Here is a 23,858-nt window from a genome sequence, read left to right on the forward strand (position 1 = left end):
AACATGGCTGCTGCAGGAGCACCTACCCAGATCCCAGCAGAAGATTTAGCACAGCAGTATGCTCAGGACTCAGTAACAGCAGCAGCAGCAGTAAGTGTTTGGGCATCTGGACTAATCGTATAGTGATAGTATCACAGAAATGTGAGCAGCATGAGCGCACATGCTCACTCACAGACACCCCACACATAGACTTTGGCTAGGCAGTGCATACTTTCATTTCATTAGATTTGTATTTGCTGGGCTTTGCTGTACTTTTAACTATAGATTCAGTAATTAAAGATGCAGTAAATTAGCCTTATGTAGCTGTCTGTGTGTTTACACAGCTACTGACAATCTAATTCTCTCTGCACATGTTACATCTGCCCCACCTGCAGTGCACATGGTTTTGCCCATCTAAGAAGGATTTTGTCAGAAAGAATTAACCAAAATAAGGCTCCAAGTCTTTGGATGAAATTTTCTGGTCTGCTTCACTGAACATTGGGATCACCATATATATGGACTTTATTTATCATTCCTAGGCACCACACCACAATTGGGTATTCTATTGTATACAGAATATATTTAGAATGGCCATGATGTTTGTATTAAGGGTAACGTTCTTTAGAATATAAAGCAACACCAAATAATCTTATTGTATAGTATATTTTTATTTTTTTCTTTATAAATTTTTTTAGGTAATAAATGCTCATAAAAATAAGGGAAATAATTGTAATTACATTTTTAAGAACTTTTAGACCTTCACCAATGAGGGACAGCAGAGCCAAGTCTTTAAGCATTGCTATTTGGTTCCTGTGTGATGTTTATACCCTTTGTGCAAAGGATCTAATATACTGTCAGTTCTTGATTAGCGGGGGACGACAAACATCTCATAGGAACTAGGTCGAGAGGCGTTGGTCTTTGGTTCTGGTGTTATGCTTATGTTACTATTGTCCACTTTGGTCTTCACTGTAAACCTTTGCAGTATAGTGATGAGGAAGAGGAAGAGTTCCATTCGAGCCAGACCCTCCCCCAAACACATGCGTTTCCCTGGGGAGACAGAATGACATATAGGTTATTGTCCAGATTCAGAAGTGGTAAATGAAACAATTTAAAAGAAGACTTTTACGATTTATTTTGTACAACTGTCTGTATTTTCTTTATATCACTTGTTTTTCTAGGGTACACAGTAAATGTACACACTGTATAACAATAAATGTAGTATTTGCTTTATTAACCTTTTGAGTGCCAAGTGAGTTTGTCAAAATAGGTGTAAAAATTGCCAAGCAAACATTTTTTGTTAATCAAAATGACCTGTAAAGGTTACCTAATATAGGAAATATAATCTTTTTTTACACAACCTTTTTTATTTTAGTTTCTCAGAGAGATATTGTCACTGAAAGGGTTAAGCATTACACCTTTGCAGGGCCGGTGCAAGGCACCAGAGCGCCCCAGGCAAGTCGGGGTGGGGGCGCCCTGGTGTCTGCCGCCCGGGTACCTGTCCTGCGGTGCTGTAAAGCTGGCGGCTGCGGGGGGACCCTGCAGTCAATAAGAAATAACGAGCACTATCCGCCGGGCTATGCGGAAGCACTGGCCGCACGGCGCACGCTGATTGGCTGAATCTCAGCCAATCAGCGTGCGGCCAGTGTTTCCAAAACAGAAGCGCTTATGCATAGCCCGGCGGATAGCGCTCGTTATTTCTTATTGACTGCAGGGACCCCCGCTGCCACCAGCTTTTACGCACATATACGCCGCAGGACAGGTACCCGGGCGGCAAGGGGGTGCGAAATATCGCCCTCCAGTGGCCGGCGCCCTAGGCAAATGCCTAGATTTGCCTAGTGGTGGCGCCGGCCATGCACCTTTGTAAAAAACATCTATAGCCCCATACACACGAGTCAACCCTGGCCACCGCCGATATAGTTAATAATACTGACTTCGGTAAGTGGCTATTTCCGTCTCTCAGAGCTTCATTCAAGCCTACTTCCTCATCTCTCTCTTCAGCTTTACCTCCAGCTCTCCTCATTATTTTTCTACTTAAAAGAACCACTTAAAAGTTATCCAGTTGTGGTTCTGTCACCTCTGCTACCGTTTTGCCTTTGCTCCTTTCCCCTGTCTTTGCCTCTTTCCTCTTCCCCAACTGCCCCCTCTGCCTTCTTCACAAATATAGGCCTTTATTCTGATCTGTGCGGAAATTCCTGCATTCTTGCGGAGCGGTCCGCACGCCACGGCGTTTTGCCGCATGCGGCCATCGTCCGTCGAAACGCCCACGTGTCCTCCGCATTCGGACGGACTCACTCTTTAAGAACAGGGCGTGTTTACGGACGACATACAAAGCATGCGTGTGCGGGAGAAACACTCCGATTCGGCACGGTATTACAGAGTATTACAGAGTATGCTCGGGAATACCGCATCCGAACGGGAGCCAAGCGGTGCTACCGCACGTAAGCGGAGTATTTACGCCAAACAACCCACTATGAAGTATCTTCTGCAATACATCACATGACCCACTTATTCAATTACCTATCCTCATAAAAAACTGCTTATTTGGAATTGGAATCAATTAGATTCCAATATATCCTTACAAGCATGCCTAACACATGCATTGCACACATTAACCCTTACAGCAATGTAAGTGCAATGCTTTGTATTACACCCTGTGTAAAAGATTATAAACAATCTACACATATACTATTTAAAGTGCAAATAAAACCAACAACTGTGAACTTGCATAAAGAATTTAATGAACCACAGAATTAACATAAATAAAAAAATATAAAATTATAAATTAAATAAGCAGGTCTTTCAGGTCCTGCAGGTCTGCTTGAGCGAGCCGCAGATGGTGCTCCAGTCGCCGGAGGGCCCCACGCACCCCCTCATCAGCCGGTGTGGTGTCATCTGTGGGCATGTCAAAGGGGCAACAATTAGTCATGTTATTCTTGCATACATTTCACATACTGCGACATAAATTGCACAAATGCTAGGTGACATGTGTGTATATATATATATATATATCTATGTAGAGCATGGGTCCTCAAACTGCGGCCCTCCAGATGTTGTGAAACTACAAATCCCAGCATGCCTTGCCACAGTTTTGCTATAAGGAAGTGTTAAAACTGTGGCAAGGCATGGCGGGATTTGTAGTTTCACAACATCTGGAGGGCCGCAGTTTGAGGACCCATGATGTAGAGAGATAGAGACACACATAGATAAATAGATATGACACATACATATATACATACATGCTAACTTATTTACTACATACTGTATTTTTTGGCCTATACACTTTACTCTGCAGAAGACATAACAGTCATATTGTTTCTTCTCAGTCACAACCCACCCATGACTAACCAATGACAAGCAGGTCATGGCCTCCGTCAATAAGAACTTGTCACAATCTGCTCAGTCTAAGTTCAGTGATGGTTCGTGGCATGGGAGTTATGCAAATGTCAGGAATGCACAGTACACATCCTCAAAATCATAATTCTGTCTAAACCAACCTACAATTCTGTGACGGCAAAAAAAAAATCTGAACTACAGGGGGTGTTTAGGTCTAGGAGGCTCCTGGGACACTGGCAACTTCTGACTCCATTCCAAGGTAGGCCGGGCCATACTCCATTTATAGCATACATCCTAGAGTTTATAAATAACATTCACCAACAATATAGATTCCACTATTTGATGGGTCATAATCAACGCTTGCAGCAGGTGAATTTAATCCACAAATGATCCACTCATCCCTTTACTCCAGGATCCTGTTTAACTACAACGGTTATGTGGCAGTCAAAATGGAGCTCCAACCCATCCCACAAACCGGTGTAATTCAGAGGTGTCCTGGATGAAAGGGATGCCTTGGACACCCCATCTAACCCGTACCTGTATCTGTAGCTACCCACTTTGGGGTCTATATGAATAGTATGGGAAAAATTTTTTTTATCAACAGTGCTACATAACAAATACCAGTACAACTACTTCATGAATGATGCATTATGTTAACATACCGATCTGCTGATATTCCGGGGCCTGGCACGCCTCCTCCCCATCGTCATCCGACTCCTCCGGGGACCCCGTGGCCTCCTCAGACCCCTCCTCCGCCAGCTCCTCTGCACCAACAACCTCCTCCTCCAACTCCTCCACCTCCTCCTCCTCCTCCTCCTCCTCCTCCACCACCACCACCTCCTCCTCCACCTCCTCCTCCGCCACCAACACCTCCTCCTCCGCAACCAACTCCGCTTCCACATCCTCCTCCACCACCTCCTCACGCACCTCCTCCTCCTCCACCACCATCTCCTCCTCCTCCACTTCCTCCTCCTCCACCATTGCCGGCACCTCCTCCTCCGGGTCTTGGGCCTCCTCCTGTGCCAGGGCTGCCTCCGCCTCTTCCCGGGCCTGTTGTGCTTGGGCTCGTGCTGTGTGTTAGAAAAAAACATCATGGTCAATGTGGGGTCATTGGGGCACATGTATTAATCCATAACAAGACATACATGGCAGGGTGATAATGATGGCAAACGATGCAGGAAAGTAGCTCCTTACTGTTAATGGATTCCAAATAGTGACATTTAAATTAGTATGTGATTGGTAGTAATTTGTTCACACATTACAACCCAGGCATTTATCAATGTGTAACACATATTAGATCTGGCACATTGTATGCATCATAATCATCAATGCTATGGCATTACATATAAAAGCCACATGACTGCATGTTAACCAGGAAGAAGCACACATAACAGTCTATGGACTTTTAAACCCATGGACACCCACTTATCATGAGACACATTTTATTGTTTCTAGATGCTATGTTGTAAGTGCGAAATTTCATAGCTAAAATACTCACACTCAGCAATTTCGCCCCTGAGTTGCTGAAGCAGCTGGGGCTGGCGCCTGCGGAGGTCCGACCACCGCCTCTCCAGCTGCCCGAGGGACCTCCGCACCCGAGTGCGGGCGTAAATTCGGCGCCCTGCCGCAGCATAGGCCCTCCGCTTATGCCGGTTTGTTATAAAGGGCCCTGCACGGCCCAGCCTTGTCTCCATGACGGAGACAAGAACCCGCAGCTCCGCATGTGTGAAGGGTTCAGCCCTTCGTGTCTCCGCCATGTTGACAATGGCATTTATCAACCAATCAGCTGGTGGCATTGGTTGATCACAGTTATTTGTGTTAATAACTTTATTGTTCATCTTTACATGAACAGCGTCTCTGCGCCAACACAAATGGTGACAAATTCGCTTGCCTTCCAAACAGTAGTGTTGATGTATGGCAATGAACAAATCTGATATATATAAAACACAGTGTGTATGCACTTAGCAAATCCAATGACGCCTCGCTCCGCCAAGCAACGCGTGCTATAGCTTAGCAACGCATAGCTGTACTTAGCATTATTTACTCTATGCATCTATGTGTATGCGTACATTTATGTGTAAAAGACACATACACACACTTGCAGGTATCCTGAGACCACCATTATACAACAGCCCTGCCTGCCTGCCTGCCTGCCTGCCTGCCTGCCTGCTCCTTGAAATGTAGAAACATGTGAATAAATTGTAATATCATATATATAGATATATATATATATATATATATATATATATATATATATATCTATATATATATATGCAAACAAATCAGACATCAACACATGAAAAAATCCCAAACACATTACAGAATAAATCAATGTACTCACCAGTCATCAGGGATAGTATCAACTACAATAATGAAGATATAACAAACACATAAGATCCCTTGAACAAGGTATAATAATTGGCACCAATATTTAACTTCCCCCAAAACTAAGCACATATGATAAATATCTCCTATTTCTTTGCCATTAGGAGGGCAGGCTGGCTAATTTTCGTGTTGTAACACTGACAACTAACACACTGTACTTATTTGAAGGGGTGATTTGTACAATAATTGGTGTGTTCTGTGAACTCGATAACATGTACCTGAAGTATCTTTGCGCCACAGAGTCCCGCAGCTGGTATCCCCTCCGGCATTCAGGGGCGCGGGATGGGCGCATGGGCGGATCTTGCGGCTCAGATGGTACCTCCCACTCATCAAAGGGTATCTCACGCCGCACAGCAATGTTGTGGAAAAATATACACAGGCCCACGATCCTCGACACCATTTCAGGCGCATATTGTAAGTCACCACCAGTGCGGTGGAGCACTCTAAATCGACCTTTTAAAAGGCCAATTGAGCGCTCCACCACTTGCCTGGTGGCAACATGCGCCCGATTGAATGCCTCCTGTGGGCCCGGTGCTGGGTAGCTGCAGGGGAGCCGAGAGAGGGGGGGAGCGGGTACTAATTACCCGGGCCCACACTTGCTGAAGGGGCCCCGCAGGGGCCCTGGTCTGACCCCTCCCTTCCCCCTCCGTCCCTCCCGGGTAGCAACAGTAGCACACACTTCTACAGCATGTGCTGTGCTGACAGCAGGCTCAGCATGAGTGTCTCACTGACAGCGTGAGAGGTCATGCTGAGCCTGAAGTCAGCACAGCACATGCTGTAGGTGTGTGCTGCTGCTGCTTCTGAGATTACAGTTTTTAGAGTTTTCTTTCACCCCCCTCTAAACAATTTGGGAGGTTCCCACAACACACACTTAGGCCACGCCCCCAAAATTTTACCGGGGCCCTGCATTCCTCTCGGCTGCCCTGGGTAGCTGTACGGCGTAAGTAGCCAGGGCGTACATGGGTAACCGGAGTCACCCAGAACCCACGCATCACGGCCTTCCAGCTCTTGGAGTCTTTGCCATATCCCGGTTTGTCGGATGACATGAGAGTCATGGGCACTTCCGGGAAACTTCGAGTTGAAGGCGAGAATCTCCATGGATGGGCCACATACCACCATCACGTTCAGTGAGTGGAACAATTTGCGGTTCCTATATATCTTCTCACTTCGAGATGGAGGCACAAATGGTACATGGGTGCCATCCACAGCCCCTATCACATTAGGGAAGCCAGCAATTTGATGGAAGGCCTGCTGGCTTCTGCGCAGGGTCTCGGTGGCAAATGTCATGGCCATGAAGTGCCCCTTGCGCCTGAACATGGCCGACGTCACACGCCTCAGGATTCGGCAGAAGGCCGGCTGAGATATTCCAGCAAGTACTGCCACTACTTGTTGGAATGATCCTGAGGCGCAGAAATGCAACACCGCCAGCAGCTGTGTGTGAGGCGGAATTGCTGTCGTGATCCCGTGTAGAGGTTCCAAATCACTCTGAATTAGGGTGAGCAGATCCAGAATTACATGTGGGGGTAACCGGTACCTAGTAAGTACCTCATCATCGGGCATAGCAAACAGAGTCACCCGTGTGCGATAGATTCTAGCACGTCCTGGCCTCCTTGGGCGACGAGTGGGGAGAGCCGCAAGTGCCCTTAGCCTCCTCTCCATGTAGCGCATAATAGCTTCTGCAACCTATAAAGAAATGAACATAAATACTGATGCACCTATGCACATAATGGCCATATCAGACTACAAATTGATTTGTAGCCTTCAATACGTACAATAGATGGCCGCCCCGTGTAATCCCGCAGATCCATTTGACTCTCTAATGATGACACAATAATATGAACTCAATACACACCGTCCAAAACACACATATAAAGGTGTCAGCATTTTTTGCCGACATCATGTACTATGAGACATTTCATCTATTGCTGGGACATGTTGTCCTGCAATAGATGAACCCACACATGTTTAAGACCTGTGAGTGAAATAGTGAACATGTGACATGTTGCAATAATGATACACCCACTTTGCTGGCCCAACAATCTGTAGTCAGTGAGGCAATGGTGCATACATTCATACACTTACATTGTTAATGGATATCATATCTACAAGGAGCATGGAAGAGCTTACCTTAGACCCTGACAAGTCCAGATCTGGAGACAAATGATTCTAGCAGCAACTCACTATTTATAGGGCTCTCACATGTCTGGTCTATAACAGTAGAGATGAGTATTGCATGATTTGTGGCCTGGATTATCTAAGGGATTGGGCTACTTTTAGCTTGCAATAAAACGCCACAATACCACAGTAGTCATAATTAAAATGTCATGTCATGCTAGCAAATAGCATGTGTATTGTGCAATAGTCACAGGTTTATCAGAAGATTCTATGCAATGTTAGCATTGGTGACCAGTATTTCATGTAGAACTTTCGCCAGGTTTTACACAATGGAATTTCCGCCACCGTATGCGGCGCGAAAAAACAGCGACGTACGCTCACGCACGGAACGCAGCTGCCGCTGATGTCCGCCAAACAGGATACACAAACAGTATATAAAGGTCTATTAGAAGCTGACAATGTTGTTGCTAACATGTCTGGATCCCAACCAGAGCTGGACCCAGAGCTGCAGCAACTTTTTCACCAGATGGACTCCAGCACCACCTATGTGCCACTGCACATGCGGGCAGTGGGTAATGAGGAGGCTGCTGGGCCTTCTACAGCAGGGCAAGCTGCACCTGACCATTCTACAGCAGGGCAACCTACACCTGGCCCTTCTGCAGCAGCCCAACCTGCAGCTGGCTCATATGCACCATCAGCAGAATTGGTTGGAACACAACCGGGGACTTCACAAGGTAGTACCATGGCCAGCACTTCAAGTGCAGCGACTGGTGCCAGGGGGCGTATCCAGGGACGTGGCAAGGGGCGAGTCAGGGCAACAGAGGAACCAACTACAAGAAATAAGGCATATGAAGCACAGGAGCTTGCCATCCTGGTTCCCCGAGCACGTGATTGGATTGAGTGTCCATCGGAGAAGCTGACACACACACGCAGATGGAAGATTTGGGAACAGATAACGGCAGAGATTAATGAAGTAGCGCCACAAGTTCGTGAGACGGACCATGTGAAGAAGAGGCAAGTTGTTTTGTGATACATGTGCCCAGTAATAGCCAAGTAATGATTGAATTGATGCTTAGATGCATTTAGCAAATGGGCCGTGAGGTTGTTACGATACACATACATTATTGCCATGTTATTTGGTTGAGAGTTAGAGTAGGGTGATTGTGAATGTGTATTGTAACGGTTGATATCATAGTTGCATGTAATATTATATATGGGACATTAATCACATGTTGTAATATGTAGCACAGAGCAATGGCTGCAACAGCTAACATTGGGAGTGACATGTATTAATATGTCAACTTACATTGCAGGTGGCAGGACTTCAAAACCAACCTGAAGAGGAAGATGACCAAGCGGTGGGAACACAGCCAGACATCTGGGGCCGGGCCCATGCCATCAGGGCTAGAGCTCACCCCCCTGGAGGTGATGGCCGAGAGCTGTATAGCAGTTGAGGAGATCAGGGGGGTGAGCACGATGGATAGCGAGGCCCCAGCTGAAGTGTTTGCGTCTTTTCTGGAAGGTAAATATTGGTCATGCCATAAACTTGTGCAAGTAATTATCGTAGAATGTCTCCTAATTGTGTTTATCTTTTCCCACAGACACCCCACCGCTTGGTGAGGACTCTGCTCAGGAGGTGGAGGAGTCCGTGCCACCTGGCCCCAGAGGTAGGCCTGTGCAGCAGCAGGCATCGGCCCAAGCCGATTTGGCCGCCTTGGCCCAGGTGCTTGGGGACATCAACCAGCAGGGAGACTTGGCATCAGAACGGGTGCGTAGGACCGAGGAGATCCTGGCGAGCTTGGTCAGCACCCAGCAGTCCATGGCTGCGAGCATGCAGGCCATGGCTGCAAGTGCTCAGGTGCTGGCCGAGCAAGCCACCCGCCAAAATGATCTCCTCCTCCACCATAATGAGCTTATGGTGGAGCTGATTACCAGCAACAGGGTCCTAATGTCATCCGTTTCTGGTGCATTACCACCGGAAACACTCCCTGCTGGCAGGAGGGGTAGACCAGCCAACCCCTCCACATCATCTGCTCCACCTGCCCCAGCATCTGGCCGTCCCCGAAGAGCTGCTGCACAGGCCAAGGAGCCTACCAAGGCCAAACGTGGTCGGAAATGAACTTGTGGCTGCATTAATCTCCGCCGTTATGTGTTCCCAAATCTTCCATTGTGCTGTGTGTGTCAGCTTCTTGTGTCCAATCACGTGCTCAGGGTAACCAGATGAGCCCTTGCTTCATATGTCCTTAGTGGTTCCCCTGTTGCCCTCTTTTGCCTGCCATTACTGTCAGCTGTACTTGAAGTGATGGCCATGGTACTATCTTGTGAAGTCCCCGGTTGTGTTCCAAATGATTCTGCTGATGGTGCATATGAGCCAGCTGCAGGTTGGCCTGCTGCAGAAGGGCCAGGTGTAGGGTGCCCTGCTGTTGAATGGTCAGGTGCAGCTTGCCCTGCTGTACAAGGGCCAGCAGCCTCCTCATTTCCCAATGGCTGCATGTGCAGTGGCACATAGGAGGTGCTGGAGTCCATCTGTGTGCAATTATATATCTTTTGTATTATTATTTATTTTGCAGCATTCCTGCCATGTTGTTTATTGTTTGTATGTATTATTTTATGGTCTTTGCATCACACTGGCATTGAGTGTGACATGAATATAAATAAATGTGTTTACTTTACCCAAAATGTGTGGTTTCATGAGTACATGTCGAATACACATGTGTATTGATAGTATTAATATTCTGTCATGTCCATTGTTAGCAGTTTGAAAGGTCTGACAAGTACAGCCATATGTGGGGGACTAGTAAGGTTTCCTTGAAGCAGCAATGGTTTCAATTAAAGCACTGACAAGCGGCCTATTAGTGAGTAAAGGAGTAGATTCTATTGGGTTCAGGTGTTAATGGTTGTAGTCATTAGGCGTACGTTCGCCTACCGCATGAACGAGTGGTGTCCGCAAAGCAATAGTACACTTGTGGACACCGCACATTTCTGCCCTTTTTGATCGCGTGCATTCGGAGTGGTTTCCGAATGTACGCCCCCCAACATAAGTGTACTCCCCCGTGTCCGCCCATGTTTCCGCCCCGTTTTGCCCACTTTGAAACTACGCCCATGTGTCATTCCGCATGACGCCCATAATACGCCCCTATTTCCCGAATGATAGCGGTGAACAGTTCTGGACGGGATTTGGCCGAACTGGTACCGAGTCAATGCGTGGCACATGCGCGTAGCGTTCTCCACGCATGTGCAGACGCCGTAAAGACGCGATCCGAAAGTACGCGGTAAAGTCCGCGTCAATCAGAATAAGGGCCATAGTGAGAAAATGAATTTGTATTATTTTTGGTAATTTTTTTTAAAAATAATTTTGCATAAAATACTATATTTACTATAGTGTAATATGTTTGAACTATCATGAGATGTAATTTTTGAGATAGCCAAGATATACTTACACTTTCGCTATTTATCTAATTATAACTCAAATCGTGTAAACTACAACATGTTTGTACCTGCAGAAAACGGCATGAATGCATCACTCTTCTTAAAGTCACCATTCTCATCAAGAAAGTGTCCAGGATCGAACTTTTTGGGATTCTTGAACAGTTTGGGATCTTTCAGGACAGAGGTCAGGATTGGAAAGATCAAGGTTCCCTGTAAAAAAAAAATCACCTTAATCCTAAATACAGCACATTAAATATGCAGACATGCTAGAGCTTGAAGGTTCGGGGCTTTGGGGATGACGAGAAAAACAATATCAAGCTAAGCATGAAAAATTGTATTCTTATTATTCCTATTATTAATAATAATAATAATAATAATAATAATAAAATAATCATATTTACCTACTGAATGATATTGTCAAAGCATTTATAATTAGCCTAGTTATCTACGTCTTTATTTATGGTGAATAAAGAACTGCAGTCAGAACAGTTCTGTAAGAATCCTTTAAGCGAAATCAAATGTACATAATAGACAGTGTCACTTGAGTTGTTACAGAAAACTCGCAAGCTGTTAGCTGGTTCCTAAAATATATTGAACTATTTGAGCTTAGTGTACAGAGGCAATACATACTATCCCAACATACATGGCAAGTGACATGTTCTCTCTCCCCCCCCCCCATACTGGGCTCAGCAGCGGCATCTATGGGCTCAGCACCACGGCAGGCTGGAAGGAGATGCTGCTGTATCTTACGCAGCTGCCACATGTACACGTGGGAGCCCCCTAGCCAGGGCAGTTACAGTGCGGGGTCCGGCAGCAGCGGCTCTGTGTGCCTAGGCTCGGCCCAACACTATGAAATAACCATAGGCCAAAATGAGCGGGGACATGTGGGAGATGTGAGCGGCAGCCTAATACCAGCTGCATCCTCCCGGGACCCCTCTCACCTCCTCCGCCTCATACATCTCCTCTGCAACATCCGCATAGCCTGCTCCCCGGGCGCCGGCTCCTCATCCTCCTCCGACTGGCGCCGCGGTGAGATGACATCAGTATGTCACTTTGCGGCGTCTGTCGCATGGTGGGGGGGGGGGGATCTCCCGAGACAGCTGCCGCAGGCTCTCACTATGAAGATAGCAGGACAGCCATGGCCCGCTGCAGTTAAGTGGTACCGGCGGCCGGGCTCAGCTGTTTTTAAAGGGGGTGCTGCCTGGCGGCCATGCGTGCTGCGGGGATAGAGGTGCCCGGGACCTACCCTCTGTCAGAGCGGTGGGGCCCGGGACTCAAGTACCCCCAGACCCCCCCTGTCGGCAGCCCTGAACAAGCAATCAATACACTGGGGCCTACTACTCCTTTGAGGCTGTGGGGGACTAGCCTACAGCTTCCAGGATTATTATGAATAATAATAATAATAATAATAATAATAATATTTTTATTTATGTAGCACTTTTCTCCAATAGGAAGGTGCTTAACAGATAGGGGGGGTGGGTTATTCATGTTCCTTCGGTCCTCTGTGCGAATGGACCTATGTTGTGTGTGTGGCCATGTGCAGACGTAGGGTGTGTGCACCCACGGCAAACTTTGGTGTGCGGGGGGGGGGGGGGGGGGCGGAGTAGGGCGGGGGTGCCAGGCAGTCCCATTACCATATGGGAATGCCCAGCATTTCATGGGCGTTCCCATGAGAACACTGGGCATTCTCATGCTAATAGAGCCATGACGCGGGTCCGGGGGGCAGGCAGCTGACATCACCAGATGTCAGCTGCCCGCCCACACCCGACCCAGCGTGCACGCATATGGAAGTGACTTGAAAGTCACTTTTATATGCGTGCACCTTCCACATCTTTCAATGCGAATGGAAGTATATGCTAAACATCCATTCGCAGCCTGTAAAGGCGAATCCGTGATGCGAGGGGGGGGGCGGTGGGCAAACATTTGCAGGGTGGGGTTTGGTGGAATCGCATTTCCAGCTTGCGAATCACCCAGAATAACCCCCAGTGTGTGTGGCATAATACAGAGGTTACAATTTTACAAAAAATACAGAAACCATGAACATAATACAAAAGAGTGAAAGCCAGTATAGGGTCAACAATTTTTCATCCTACCCATGAAGGTTCCAGGTGAGGCAACTATTTTAGGTGTACTGTAAAGACTTACAATGGGCAGATGAGACATTCCTGGAAATGAGACACATAATGGGGAGATACAAATACTAGGTGAGATCCTTGCAAAAACTTCAGTACCATGCGTGTTCATTCTTTACAACAGACAAGGCGATAAGCAATACATGGAAAATAATACATACAGTACAGGGATACAATGAAAAGTCACTAACAAGATACCCACTGCATAAACAGTTCAAAGGGTTGTTCATCTTCACCTTGTAAATACCGGTAGAATATTTACAAGGTCAAGATGAATAAGAAAATAGGAAAATTACAGAAGACTGGAAAAGAACAGTAGTTTGAAGTGGGCAGAGTTCCTGGGCAAGTGGATGGTAGTCAGGAGTGTTCTACAAGATATGGAGAGACAAGCAAATTAGCCAGGGTACTGTACATTGAATGTAATTAATAACAGAGATGCCATTTAATTATCCAACCATTTCTTCACACTGCGCCAAAATACCTTTGCAATATGATATCCCCTGAAGGTGGTGTCTTTACTGGCTGCATGAGCCACTCCCAGAGGAACAATATCAGCAAACCTCTGGATCTCATGAATAACAGCATCTGTGTATGGCATCTTATTCCTGTCCTCCACTGACGGGCAGCGGTCTCTGCCTATTACTTTGTCTATTTCCTGATGGATCTTCTCTGAAATATACATTCACATTTATGAAACAGTGATAATTAGAGTAGGACTGTTATATTTTTTATTTTGTGTCATTTTGTTTTCTTTCCTGTAGTACTTGTTCTTTAAAGTCATGTTATTCTTTTGTACATTGCACTTGAAACAATGAACAAATGTGAGCAAACGCAAGAATCTATAAACAAACACAGTGGTGGCAATAGCGTTAACTTTTCCCAAAACAGTAAAAGTTCATGAGATGGTGAAGACTATTTCGAGCCTCAATTTAGGGTGGCTGTTTTTTCTCCACTAGGTTTTGTTCAATAAACCTCTATTAGAATCTGTAATTCAAAAGTGAGAAAAGCATCTCCTCGTCTAAAATGTTAGGGATTATGAATTACCCTGTCACCAATTTCAGGCCACCCCAAAATTACAGGTGTACCATAAGTAGTTGTTCCCAACCACTTGATATTTTGCTTATTTTATAATCCCTGAGATAGAGGAACGTGTTCACAGTAAATTTTGTAGTCTTCTTAATATCTAAGACAGAACAAAAGTCTCAGCTCAGAACATTTCTCGGTTTAGTGGATAATTACCACTTGTTTATCCTTGAATTTGCATCTAGAGCAGCATCATTGGCTGAGAGTTAAAAAAAACTCACCTGATAGGATAATCTGTCCTCAACTGGCAGAAGATGACTGGCAAGACCTAAGGCAGGGGTGGCCAAACCTGTCCTCAAGATCTACCAACGGTGCATGTTTTCCAGGCAACCTGTGGATCTGTAGTAGGAATGAATGCAGCATGTATGAAAATGTGACAGTTAGTAATGACTACAGCTGTGCACCAGCTAGGTTACCTGGAAAATGTGGACCGTTGGTAGATCTCGAGGACCGGTTTGGCCACCCCTGACCTAAGGCAATCTTTATGTGCAGAGCCTACATTGCAAGCACCTGACTTCTAGAAACTGCTGCTTATAGAACAGTGTTGCGTGCGGTCCTTTCCCAAGAGATAAATGGTGAGGAAAAGAAGATCTTATATTTATGCCAGAAATTATTACCCAGATAAATAAGCAGCAGTAGAACAAGAGGGCTTAGCAATTAATTGGGTGGTAGAATCCCAAAGGTACTATTTGTTAGGGAGAGAGTTCAGGCACCCTTATTGTGGATGTACATGAACAAAGAGGTGAATGCTTGTGTGACACACTGGTTTTTTAATCTACAACCATTCAAATTTGAGATGCAACATTGCCCTGGAAGCTCCACCTCAATGCGGATGCACTGTCAAGGAAATGTATGAATCCAGTCAAAACTGTGGTAAAACTAGGGAAGGGGGATGAAGGTGATGAGGACTGACTGTGAAAAGAGATGGAGAAAAGGCACCTTCCCAAATGGGTAGTAGAAATAAAGGTTGGGAAGTTGGTACTTTAGCCTGAAGAACTTGACTTCACCAGGATGTTTGAAGCTAAGGGGTGTGACAAGGTCATCATGAACATACCTGGCGTAGATACAGAACAGCAGGGTGTGGTTGGAAAGAAACCAGGCCAGGTATTCACTGTGTTCAAGTCTAAGAAACACCAAGCCTGAGTGCAGACAAGTAGTAGTAGTACGTTTATTTATAAGGCGCCACAAAGTGTCCGCAGCGCCGTACATAGCAAACAAAAAAAAACAAATTACAAGGTAACGTACAGGGTGTGTAGAAAGATACAGTATAAATAGGGGTATAGCTGGTAGAACTAAAATCAGCATCAGTTCAGAAGTAGGTGTCAAAATAGTCAAGGAGACCGAAGATGAAGTAGAGGAAGGGAAGAACAGGACAGGAGCACAGGTAAGGTAATGAGGTAGGGTGAGTACGTGAGGAAGGAGGGCCCTGCTCATAAGAGTTAACATACTAAAAATAGGTGGGTGGACGAACGAAATACAATAGGATAAGTAGGAACGGAGGGGAACGGAGGCAGGATAGGAGGATCAAAAGAGGTTAGGAGGAGGGATAGGCTAGTCGAAAAAAGTGGGTTTTGAGGGAGCGCTTGAAGGAGGTAAGGGAATCAGATAGCCTGATGGGTGGCGGGAGGTTGTTCCAGTGCAGGGGGGCAGCGCGAGAGAAATCTTGGACACGGGAGTGGGAGGAGGTGATTAGGTGAGAGGTCAGTCGGCGGTCAGCGATGGAGCGAAGAGGACGGGAGGGAGTGTGGATAGAGATCAGTGAAGAGAGGTAAGGAGCGGTGGAGGAGGAGAGAGCCTTGTAGGTGGTGGTGAGGAGTTTAAAGAGAACTCGGAAAGGAATGGGGAGCCAGTGAAGAGATAAACAGAGGGGGGAGGCGGAGGTAGAGCGGCGGGAGAGGAAGATGAGCCTAGCAGCAGCGTTAAGAATGGATTGGAGAGGTGCGAGGCGGGTGAGAGGTAGCCCAGAGAGAAGGATGTTGCAGTAGTCAAGGCGGGAGATGACAAGAGAGTGAATGAGAATTTTGGTCGCGTCAGTGGAGAGGAATGGTCTGATGCGTGAGATGTTGCGTAGGTGAAAGCGGCAAGACTGTGAGAGAGCACGAATGTGGGGGGTGAAAGAGAGGGAGGAGTCAATGATGACACCGAGGCAGCGCGTTTGGTCGGTGGACGTGATCTCGGTTTCACCAATGCTGATGGAGATAGTGGGAGAAGAGGGGATGTTCGGGGGATGGAAGATTAGAAGTTCAGTTTTAGCCATGTTTAGTTTCAGGAAGCGTTGGGTCATCCAGGCTGAGATGGCCGTGAGGCATTCGGAGACCTTGGACAGAAGTGATGGGGATAAGTCGGGGGAGGAGAGATAGATTAGGGTATCATCAGCATAAAGGTGGTAATGAAAACCATAGGAGCTGATGAGGGTGCCCAGAGAGGTGGTGTAGAGGGAGAAGAGGAGAGGGCCAAGGACTGACCCTTGGGGAACACCGACTGGCTGGGGGTTAGTAGGAGAGGAGGAGCTCGGAGTGGAGACGGAGAAGGAGCGATCGGAGAGGTATGAGGTGAACCAGGAGAAGACCGTGCCAGTGATGCCAAAGGAGCGGAGGGTGTTGAGCAGGAGAGGGTGGTCAACAGTGTCAAAGGCAGCCGACAGATCAAGCTGGATGAGGATAGAGAAGAGGCCTTTGGATTTAGCCGATAGTAGATCGTTAGTGACTTTGGTCAGGGCAGTTTCAGTGGAATGTAAAGGGCGGAACCCGGATTGGAGGGGGTCTAGAATGGAGTTAGCAGTAAGGTGGCTTAGGAGACGATTATAGGTCAGACGTTCTAGGAGTTTGGAGGCAAAAGGGAGGAGGGAGATGGGCCTGTAGTTGGATGGAGAGTTGGGGTCCAGATTTGTTTTTTTGAGAATTGGGGAGACAAGAGCGTGTTTGAAGGAGGAAGGGAAGATCCCAGAGGATAGGGAAAGATTAAAGAGGTGAGCCAGGTGAGAGCAGACTGATGGACTGAGATGACGGATAATATTGGAGGGGATAGGATCAAGCGGGCAGGTGGAGGGAGAAGCGGATTGAAGGATAGAGTGGACTTCAGCAGCAGTGGTGGGGTAAAATAAGGACAGGGGTTGGAAGGAGGGGAGTGGAGATGTAGGAGGGGAGGAGGGAGAGGGTGAGGTCATGGCAGCAGTGATGGCAGTCCTGAGAGAGGAGATTTTGGTTGAAAAGTAGGTAGCAAAATCAGCGGCTACGATGGAGGACGGAAGAGCTGGAGGAGGGGGGGAGAGCAAGGAGTTGAAGGTGGTGAAGAGCCTGCGGGGATTGGATGATTGGGAAAGGATGAGGGACTTAAAGTAGGATTCCTTGGCCAAAGCAAGGGCAGAGCTGAAGGAGGAAAGAATGAATTTGAAATGGAGATAATCCGCAAGGAAGCGTGATTTCTTCCAGAAGCGCTCAGCAGTGCGAGAGCACTTTTTAAGGAATCGGGTGATAGGTGAGTGCCACGGTTGGGGGTTGGAGCATCGAAGGGGGATAGAGGAGGGAGGGCAGGCAGAGTCCAATGCCGAAGATAGGGTGTCATTATAGAGGGAGGCAGCGAGGTTCGGGCAGGACATGAGGGCGATTGGGGCGAGAAGAGGACACAGCGTGTTTGAGAAGGCAGCAAGATCAAGTGTGTTGACGTTATGCCGTGAGACAATGCGCTTGGGAGGGGGGGTGGGAGAGGGGGAAGCAGTGAGGGAGAAGGAGATGAGGTGATGGTCAGAAAGAGGAAAAGCTGAGATACTGTAGTGTAGTCAGTAAGGGAACAAGAGCGAGAGAAGACGAGATCGAGGGAGTGTCCTTGGATGTGGGTGGGAGAGGTAGTCCACTGAGATAGGCCAAGAGAGGAGCAGAGAGAGAGGAGTTTGGAGGTGCCAGGATCAGCGGGGTTATCCAAGGGGATGTTAAAGTCACCAAGAATGACAGATGGCAGGTCAGAGGAGAGGAAGTGTGGAAGCCAGGCGGCGAAGTTGTCAAGAAATTGGGAGATAGGGCCAGGGGGGCGGTAGATTGCAGCGACACGGAGGTGGTAGGGGTAGTATAGACGGATAGAGTGAGACTCAAAGGAGGAGAAAAGGAGAGAGGGTTCAGGGTGAATGACACTGTGGGTGCATGAGGCTGAGAGGAGAAAACCCACACCGCCACCTTGGCGACCGTCAGGCCTGGGAGTGTGAGAGAAAGAGAGGCCACCGTGGGAGAGAGCAGCTGGAGAGACAGAATCAGAGGTGGAGAGCCAGGTCTCGGTGATAGCAAGGAGGTGGAATGCTCTAGAGATGAATAGGTCATGGATGGCAGGGAGTTTGTTGCAGATGGATCTGGCGTTCCATAGTGCACAGGAAAGAGGGGGGGTGGGTTGTGTATTTATGTGGATAAGGTTTTTGGGATTGCAGAAGCGAGGGGGGGTCATTGGGAGGGTGGGGGTGCGGGGGCGAGTGGTCAGGATAGGTATGGGATGGGAGGGGGGAGGAGCAGTTGGAGAAAGTGAAGTTGAGAGATTAACAGCCATGAGGAACCGAAGGTGAGAGGGTAGGTTAGTGAAAGCAGACAGAGGGATTTGGGAGGACAGACAGCGTCTGTAGTCAATTTGGTAGAAAACAGAGTGAGAGAGAAGGTAACAGGCAAGGAACTACTGTCAGAGAGGAGACCAGTGGGTAAAATCAGGTTGATTGAGTAATCCAATTAAGTATGAAACAACAACAAGTGAGAGGATGAAGGGAACAGAGAAGGTCAGAAGTGAGGCAAATGTGAGCAGGCGTGAAGAGGGAAACAGAGTGCAATAAATGTGTGGCAAAGATAAGAGAAAATAATAGTGAATGAGTAAAAATGACATACAATGTTGGAAAAATATAGATACAATGAATTAAATGTCAAAATTGAGCAACAGGTTACAATAGGATAGAAAGAAGATGAATCTATTACAATAAAACAGAATATGACAACTGTCAATCTGCTGTTAAAAGGGGTTTTAGAGACAAGAGACCATGTCAATAGTGAACTAATCCATCAGGTGATAGGACCCAGGGTGGTTACTATTAGGGGTCCTAGAAAAGTAATACGCTCAAATAAATTAAAAAATATTAATTTAAAAGTTTTTTAGGCTCTGCTTCTCTGTTCCAACCCAAGAGATTGATATTGATTAGGAGGCCTGATTAGAACTATTTTTTTATACAGTAGAAAGTTTATAGTTGTATAATACCCACTATTTATTTGTTTCCCTATTTTGGGTTTATAAGAAGAAAACATTTCTAGAAAATATCTGACTATTTCGGGAACAAGAAGCAATGTTACCTTGTATCTCAGGGTACTTCAGCAGAATCAGGAATCCGTATCTCAATGTCAAACTTGTAGTTTCCGTCCCAGCAATGAACAGGTCCATTACTGCCGACTGTAAATTCTCATCATGAAATTCTGTATTTGGATTATTTTTTTCCTAGAAGAAATTTTCATTATTTTATTAGTCTAGTTCAGGGTTTCTCATACTCGGTCCTCAGGACCCCACACAGTTCACGTTTTCCAGGTCAGCCGGCAGGTGCACAGGTGCACTCATTACTCATTGACACATTTTAAAAGATCCACCGGTGGAGCAAATTATTTATTTCGTGATTCTGTGAGGAGACCTGCAAAGCATCCACTGCGCGTGGTCCCGAGGACGGAGTTTGAAAACCTGTGGTCTAGTTAAACAAGAAATAGAAGGATTCGAATCTTTGCAGAAGCATTTTGTTATCCATTTCTATTGCAAACATTCTCTCCAAACTCACCTCTTCCATCTTTATGAGGAAGCAGTCTATGTAGTCTCGTGGGCACTCCTGATCCAGTGTGTTTTGGTGGGTCCTCACCATGTCCTTTATAAAGTCCTTCACTTTTTCGAAAGTTGAGAAAATTTTCTGGTGAGGGCCAGGGATATATTTCATCAAGTTTGGGAGGATATTAAGAAGCTAAAATGAAAAGTAAAATAGAGAAACTGAAAACTAAAAAGTATATTTTTCTTAGATCCCATCTTGACACAGTCTATAACTAAAGGTTGCCAAAAGCTCACTAGTTTTCTAACTATTTATTAATAATATTTAGCCTATATCATAGTTACCTAGTGCTCTCTGACATTTATATAAGAGAGAATTGAAATAAAAAAAATGAATTAAAAATATAATTGAGTATTTTTATGACCATAAGCTTCTCATACACATCCCCTTGCATGCTAACGAGGGGATTTGGACAGCGGGGGAGGGGGGGCTGGTGCCACTTACCTGTGCCACCAGCGAACTGGTCTGAATTAGGACCCAAGTGTACCAAACTCATTATTAGCCTCCCAATGTTTCATTTTTTTCATTCATATTTTTTACTAAAGTTTTTACTGTGAAGCAATAAAAAGGGATTTTTAATTCAAATCTGGTTTCTATCTAAATTATGTACTCATTGTAAGTTTGTGAACAAAATGTTCATTGCAGTTGAACAGTGTTTTTTTTTTTCCGGGAGCAGAGCAGGGCTGGCTGCAGTGAAAGACGTGGCAGCATGATACACACTAAACTTTTATTTTTTTATGTCGAAAAGGTGTGTGTGTGTGTGAGCATACCTCCCAACTTTGGCACTTCAGCAGGCGGGACGTGGCCTAATTCGGGGGCGTGACCTATACTCGCGGCTCTTCCGCGAGGCCATGCCCCCATTTTGCCGCTATGGGGGCATGACCCAGAGGCTCTGTGAGCCTCTAGCCATGCCCCCAGCCCCCTTATTCCCCGCTGCTTAGCAGCTGACAGGGGGGACTCCCAACAGCCCCCCCACACCGCGGGACACTGCCGCCCGCGGGTGGGACAGCGGGACAGGCCCTGACAATCGGGACTGTCCCGATAAAATCGGGACTGTTGGGAGCTATGGTGTGAGTGAGTGAGTGTGTATCAGCTGTCTGTATGTATACTGTATAGAAGGGCTTTATATATGTATACTATGTGTGTGTGTGGGAGGGGACTCTGTGTATACTACAGTACATCTCTGTGTGTGCATGCTGTGCCTGTATGTATACTATGTGTGTGTATATGTGCATGCTGTGTGTGAGTGTGTATCAGCTGTCTGTATATATACTGTGTGTTATACTGTACTTGCCTATACTGTACTTGCCCTGGTATACAGTACTATGTAATGGCTGTGTGATATGTAATATGCATTACGGTGTAAAGTTTTTGCACTGTCCCTGTTTAACTAAAATGTGTTGAACCCTGACATTAATGTGGAATGGGCATTACGTTGTGCAGCATTATGTGTGATGGGCATAATGTTGGGTGGCATTATGTGGAATGGGCATTACTGTGTGTGGCATATGTGATGGCCATTATTGTGCGTGGCATTATTTAGAATGGGCATTACAGTATGTGGCATTATGTGTAATAATAGGTGATGATGGACACAGCCAGTAGGCGTGATGGACACGCCCCTTTCCATGGTGCACCCCCTAAGAAAATGGGCTGCCACACCTATGACGGGAATAATAATATTTGGGGATTATTTTTGTAAATGTGATTTTAAAAAAATGAATGCCAGCATTTTTGAGAAATTCCCAATCTCTCTTGGCTAGAATAAAGATGATACGAGTAGTTCCCAACTCGATCCCTGGGCACCCCGGGTTGCCTCAGTACACTTGCAGGGGTGCTGTAGGTTGGTGGTCCAGTAGCAATTGCAGATATTTATGGTCAATGTATCAGTTGAAAAATAGAGCTTGCAGCTTCCAGTCAAAAAATTGTGGATAAAAAGAAGTTAATTCTGTCGCTTTCCTCATAATTGGCCCTAACGATAACAGAAAAACACAATAAACTTAACTTTTATGTAACTTATATTTTTTTCCTGAATTTCTTAAAAAGAAACATTTTGCCTAGGAGTGCTGGAAAATATTCTGATACTCTAAAGCAGTGGTTGTCAACCTCGGTCCTCACAGTGCACATTTTCCAGGTCTCCACAGAGAATCGCAGATTAAATAATTAGCTCCGCCTGTGATCTTTTAAAATCTGTCAGTGAATAATGAGTGCACCTGTACACTTGCCAGGTGACCTGGAAAACGTGAACTGGTGGGGGTCCTTGAGGACCGAGGTTGAGAACCCCTGCTCTAAAGCACCATGATTCAAAAAGGTTTGAGAAGTACTGCACTGAACCCTTTAATCTCCATTTTAAATAAATATCTCCCAAATTTACTGTACATCTTTATTTTATTTTTTGTTCTTTGTACTAGAATTCAAAATGTATTTCTATTCATTTTAGTTCATGGTGGGGGTTATGATTACTAGATAGGCAGTGTCTACATCAGGGCTGGGCAACACTGGCCCTCCAGATGTTAATGAACTACACATCCCAGGATGCTTTGCATTAGTTTTGCTATGTGGCCATGCTGAAACTGATGCAAGGCATGATGGGATGTGTAGTTCATGGATGAACTACATGGATGATGATGTAAGAACAATCCGGTTTGAAAAAAAATCATGGAAAACTCATGTTGACCTTGTCACGTGTCTACTGTTTTCATGTTGAACTTTGACCCTGTTGACCTATTGCATGTTGAACTTTTGGGGTAGACTTATTGACTGTCTACCTAGACACTGTAGATCTATCAACCAGAACCACATGGTGGCCCCCCATTTGTCATGTCATACAACTTCAGGTCAATATCAGCCACCAACACTTTCACTTTTCAACTCTACCTGATACAAAACCTTTATTTTGATTGACTACAAATCAACATTTTTGGAAAAAAATTCATGAAATCAGGTCACAAATTTGGAGCAATTAGAAATAAGTGTTTTCTTGGTTATATGAATTGATTTAACTTTGTTGACTTATTTTAAAATGATCTAGACCAGTGGTTCCCAACCCTGGTCCTCAAGTACCCCCAATAGAGCACATTTTCCAGGTCTCTACACAGAATCATAAGTGAAATAATTAGTTCCACCTGTGGGTCTTTTAAAATGTGCCTGAATAATCTGTGCACCTGCCGGGAGACCTGGAAAACGTGCACTGTTGGGGGTACTTGAGGAGCAGGGTTGGGAACCACTGATCTAGACTACAGAAATGTAAATCTTAATATTCTATATCTAGCACATACAGATGGAGCGCCTCTCGTTATTGCTCCGCCAGCGCCAGAATCTGTCCGCTGGCAATTGCCGGCGGAGAGGTGCCCCATCTGACTGAGACGTGCATGCGTCTTACACGCACGCGCGTCTCAGTTTCCCGTCGGTGGGGGGACAGGAACCCTGTCTGTCTCCGCTTCAGGGAGACGGACAGGCTTAGGGGGGGGGGAGCGGCAAGGCGGCGGGGACCCAGGGCGATCCTCGGCAAGGCGGCAGGGACCCGGGGGAAGCCCCGTTGTAAGGTGACGCGCGCGCATCCCCTTACGGCGGCTCGC

General features: G+C 46.2%; 1 protein-coding gene across 1 annotated transcript in view; it reads right to left on the bottom strand.

Annotated features, from left to right (window-relative positions):
- Nucleotides 1-655: 655 nt before the first annotated feature.
- LOC146036046 (cytochrome P450 2C23-like) overlaps nucleotides 656-23,858 on the bottom strand; it is a 49,215-nt gene continuing 26,012 nt past the window's right edge. The window contains exons 5-9 of the mRNA XM_083159816.1: nucleotides 20,239-20,415; nucleotides 19,769-19,910; nucleotides 13,855-14,042; nucleotides 11,310-11,451; nucleotides 656-1,026 (exon numbers count right to left, since the gene is read on the bottom strand). Coding sequence (XP_083015942.1) covers nucleotides 845-1,026; nucleotides 11,310-11,451; nucleotides 13,855-14,042; nucleotides 19,769-19,910; nucleotides 20,239-20,415 — 831 coding nt within the window. The 3' untranslated portion in view covers nucleotides 656-844. The remainder of the gene's footprint in view (nucleotides 1,027-11,309; nucleotides 11,452-13,854; nucleotides 14,043-19,768; nucleotides 19,911-20,238; nucleotides 20,416-23,858) is intronic.

This window comes from Crinia signifera, chromosome 9 (genome assembly GCF_055691185.1).
Source record: "Crinia signifera chromosome 9, ASM5569118v1, whole genome shotgun sequence".
NCBI classification, from domain to species: Eukaryota; Metazoa; Chordata; class Amphibia; order Anura; family Myobatrachidae; genus Crinia; species Crinia signifera.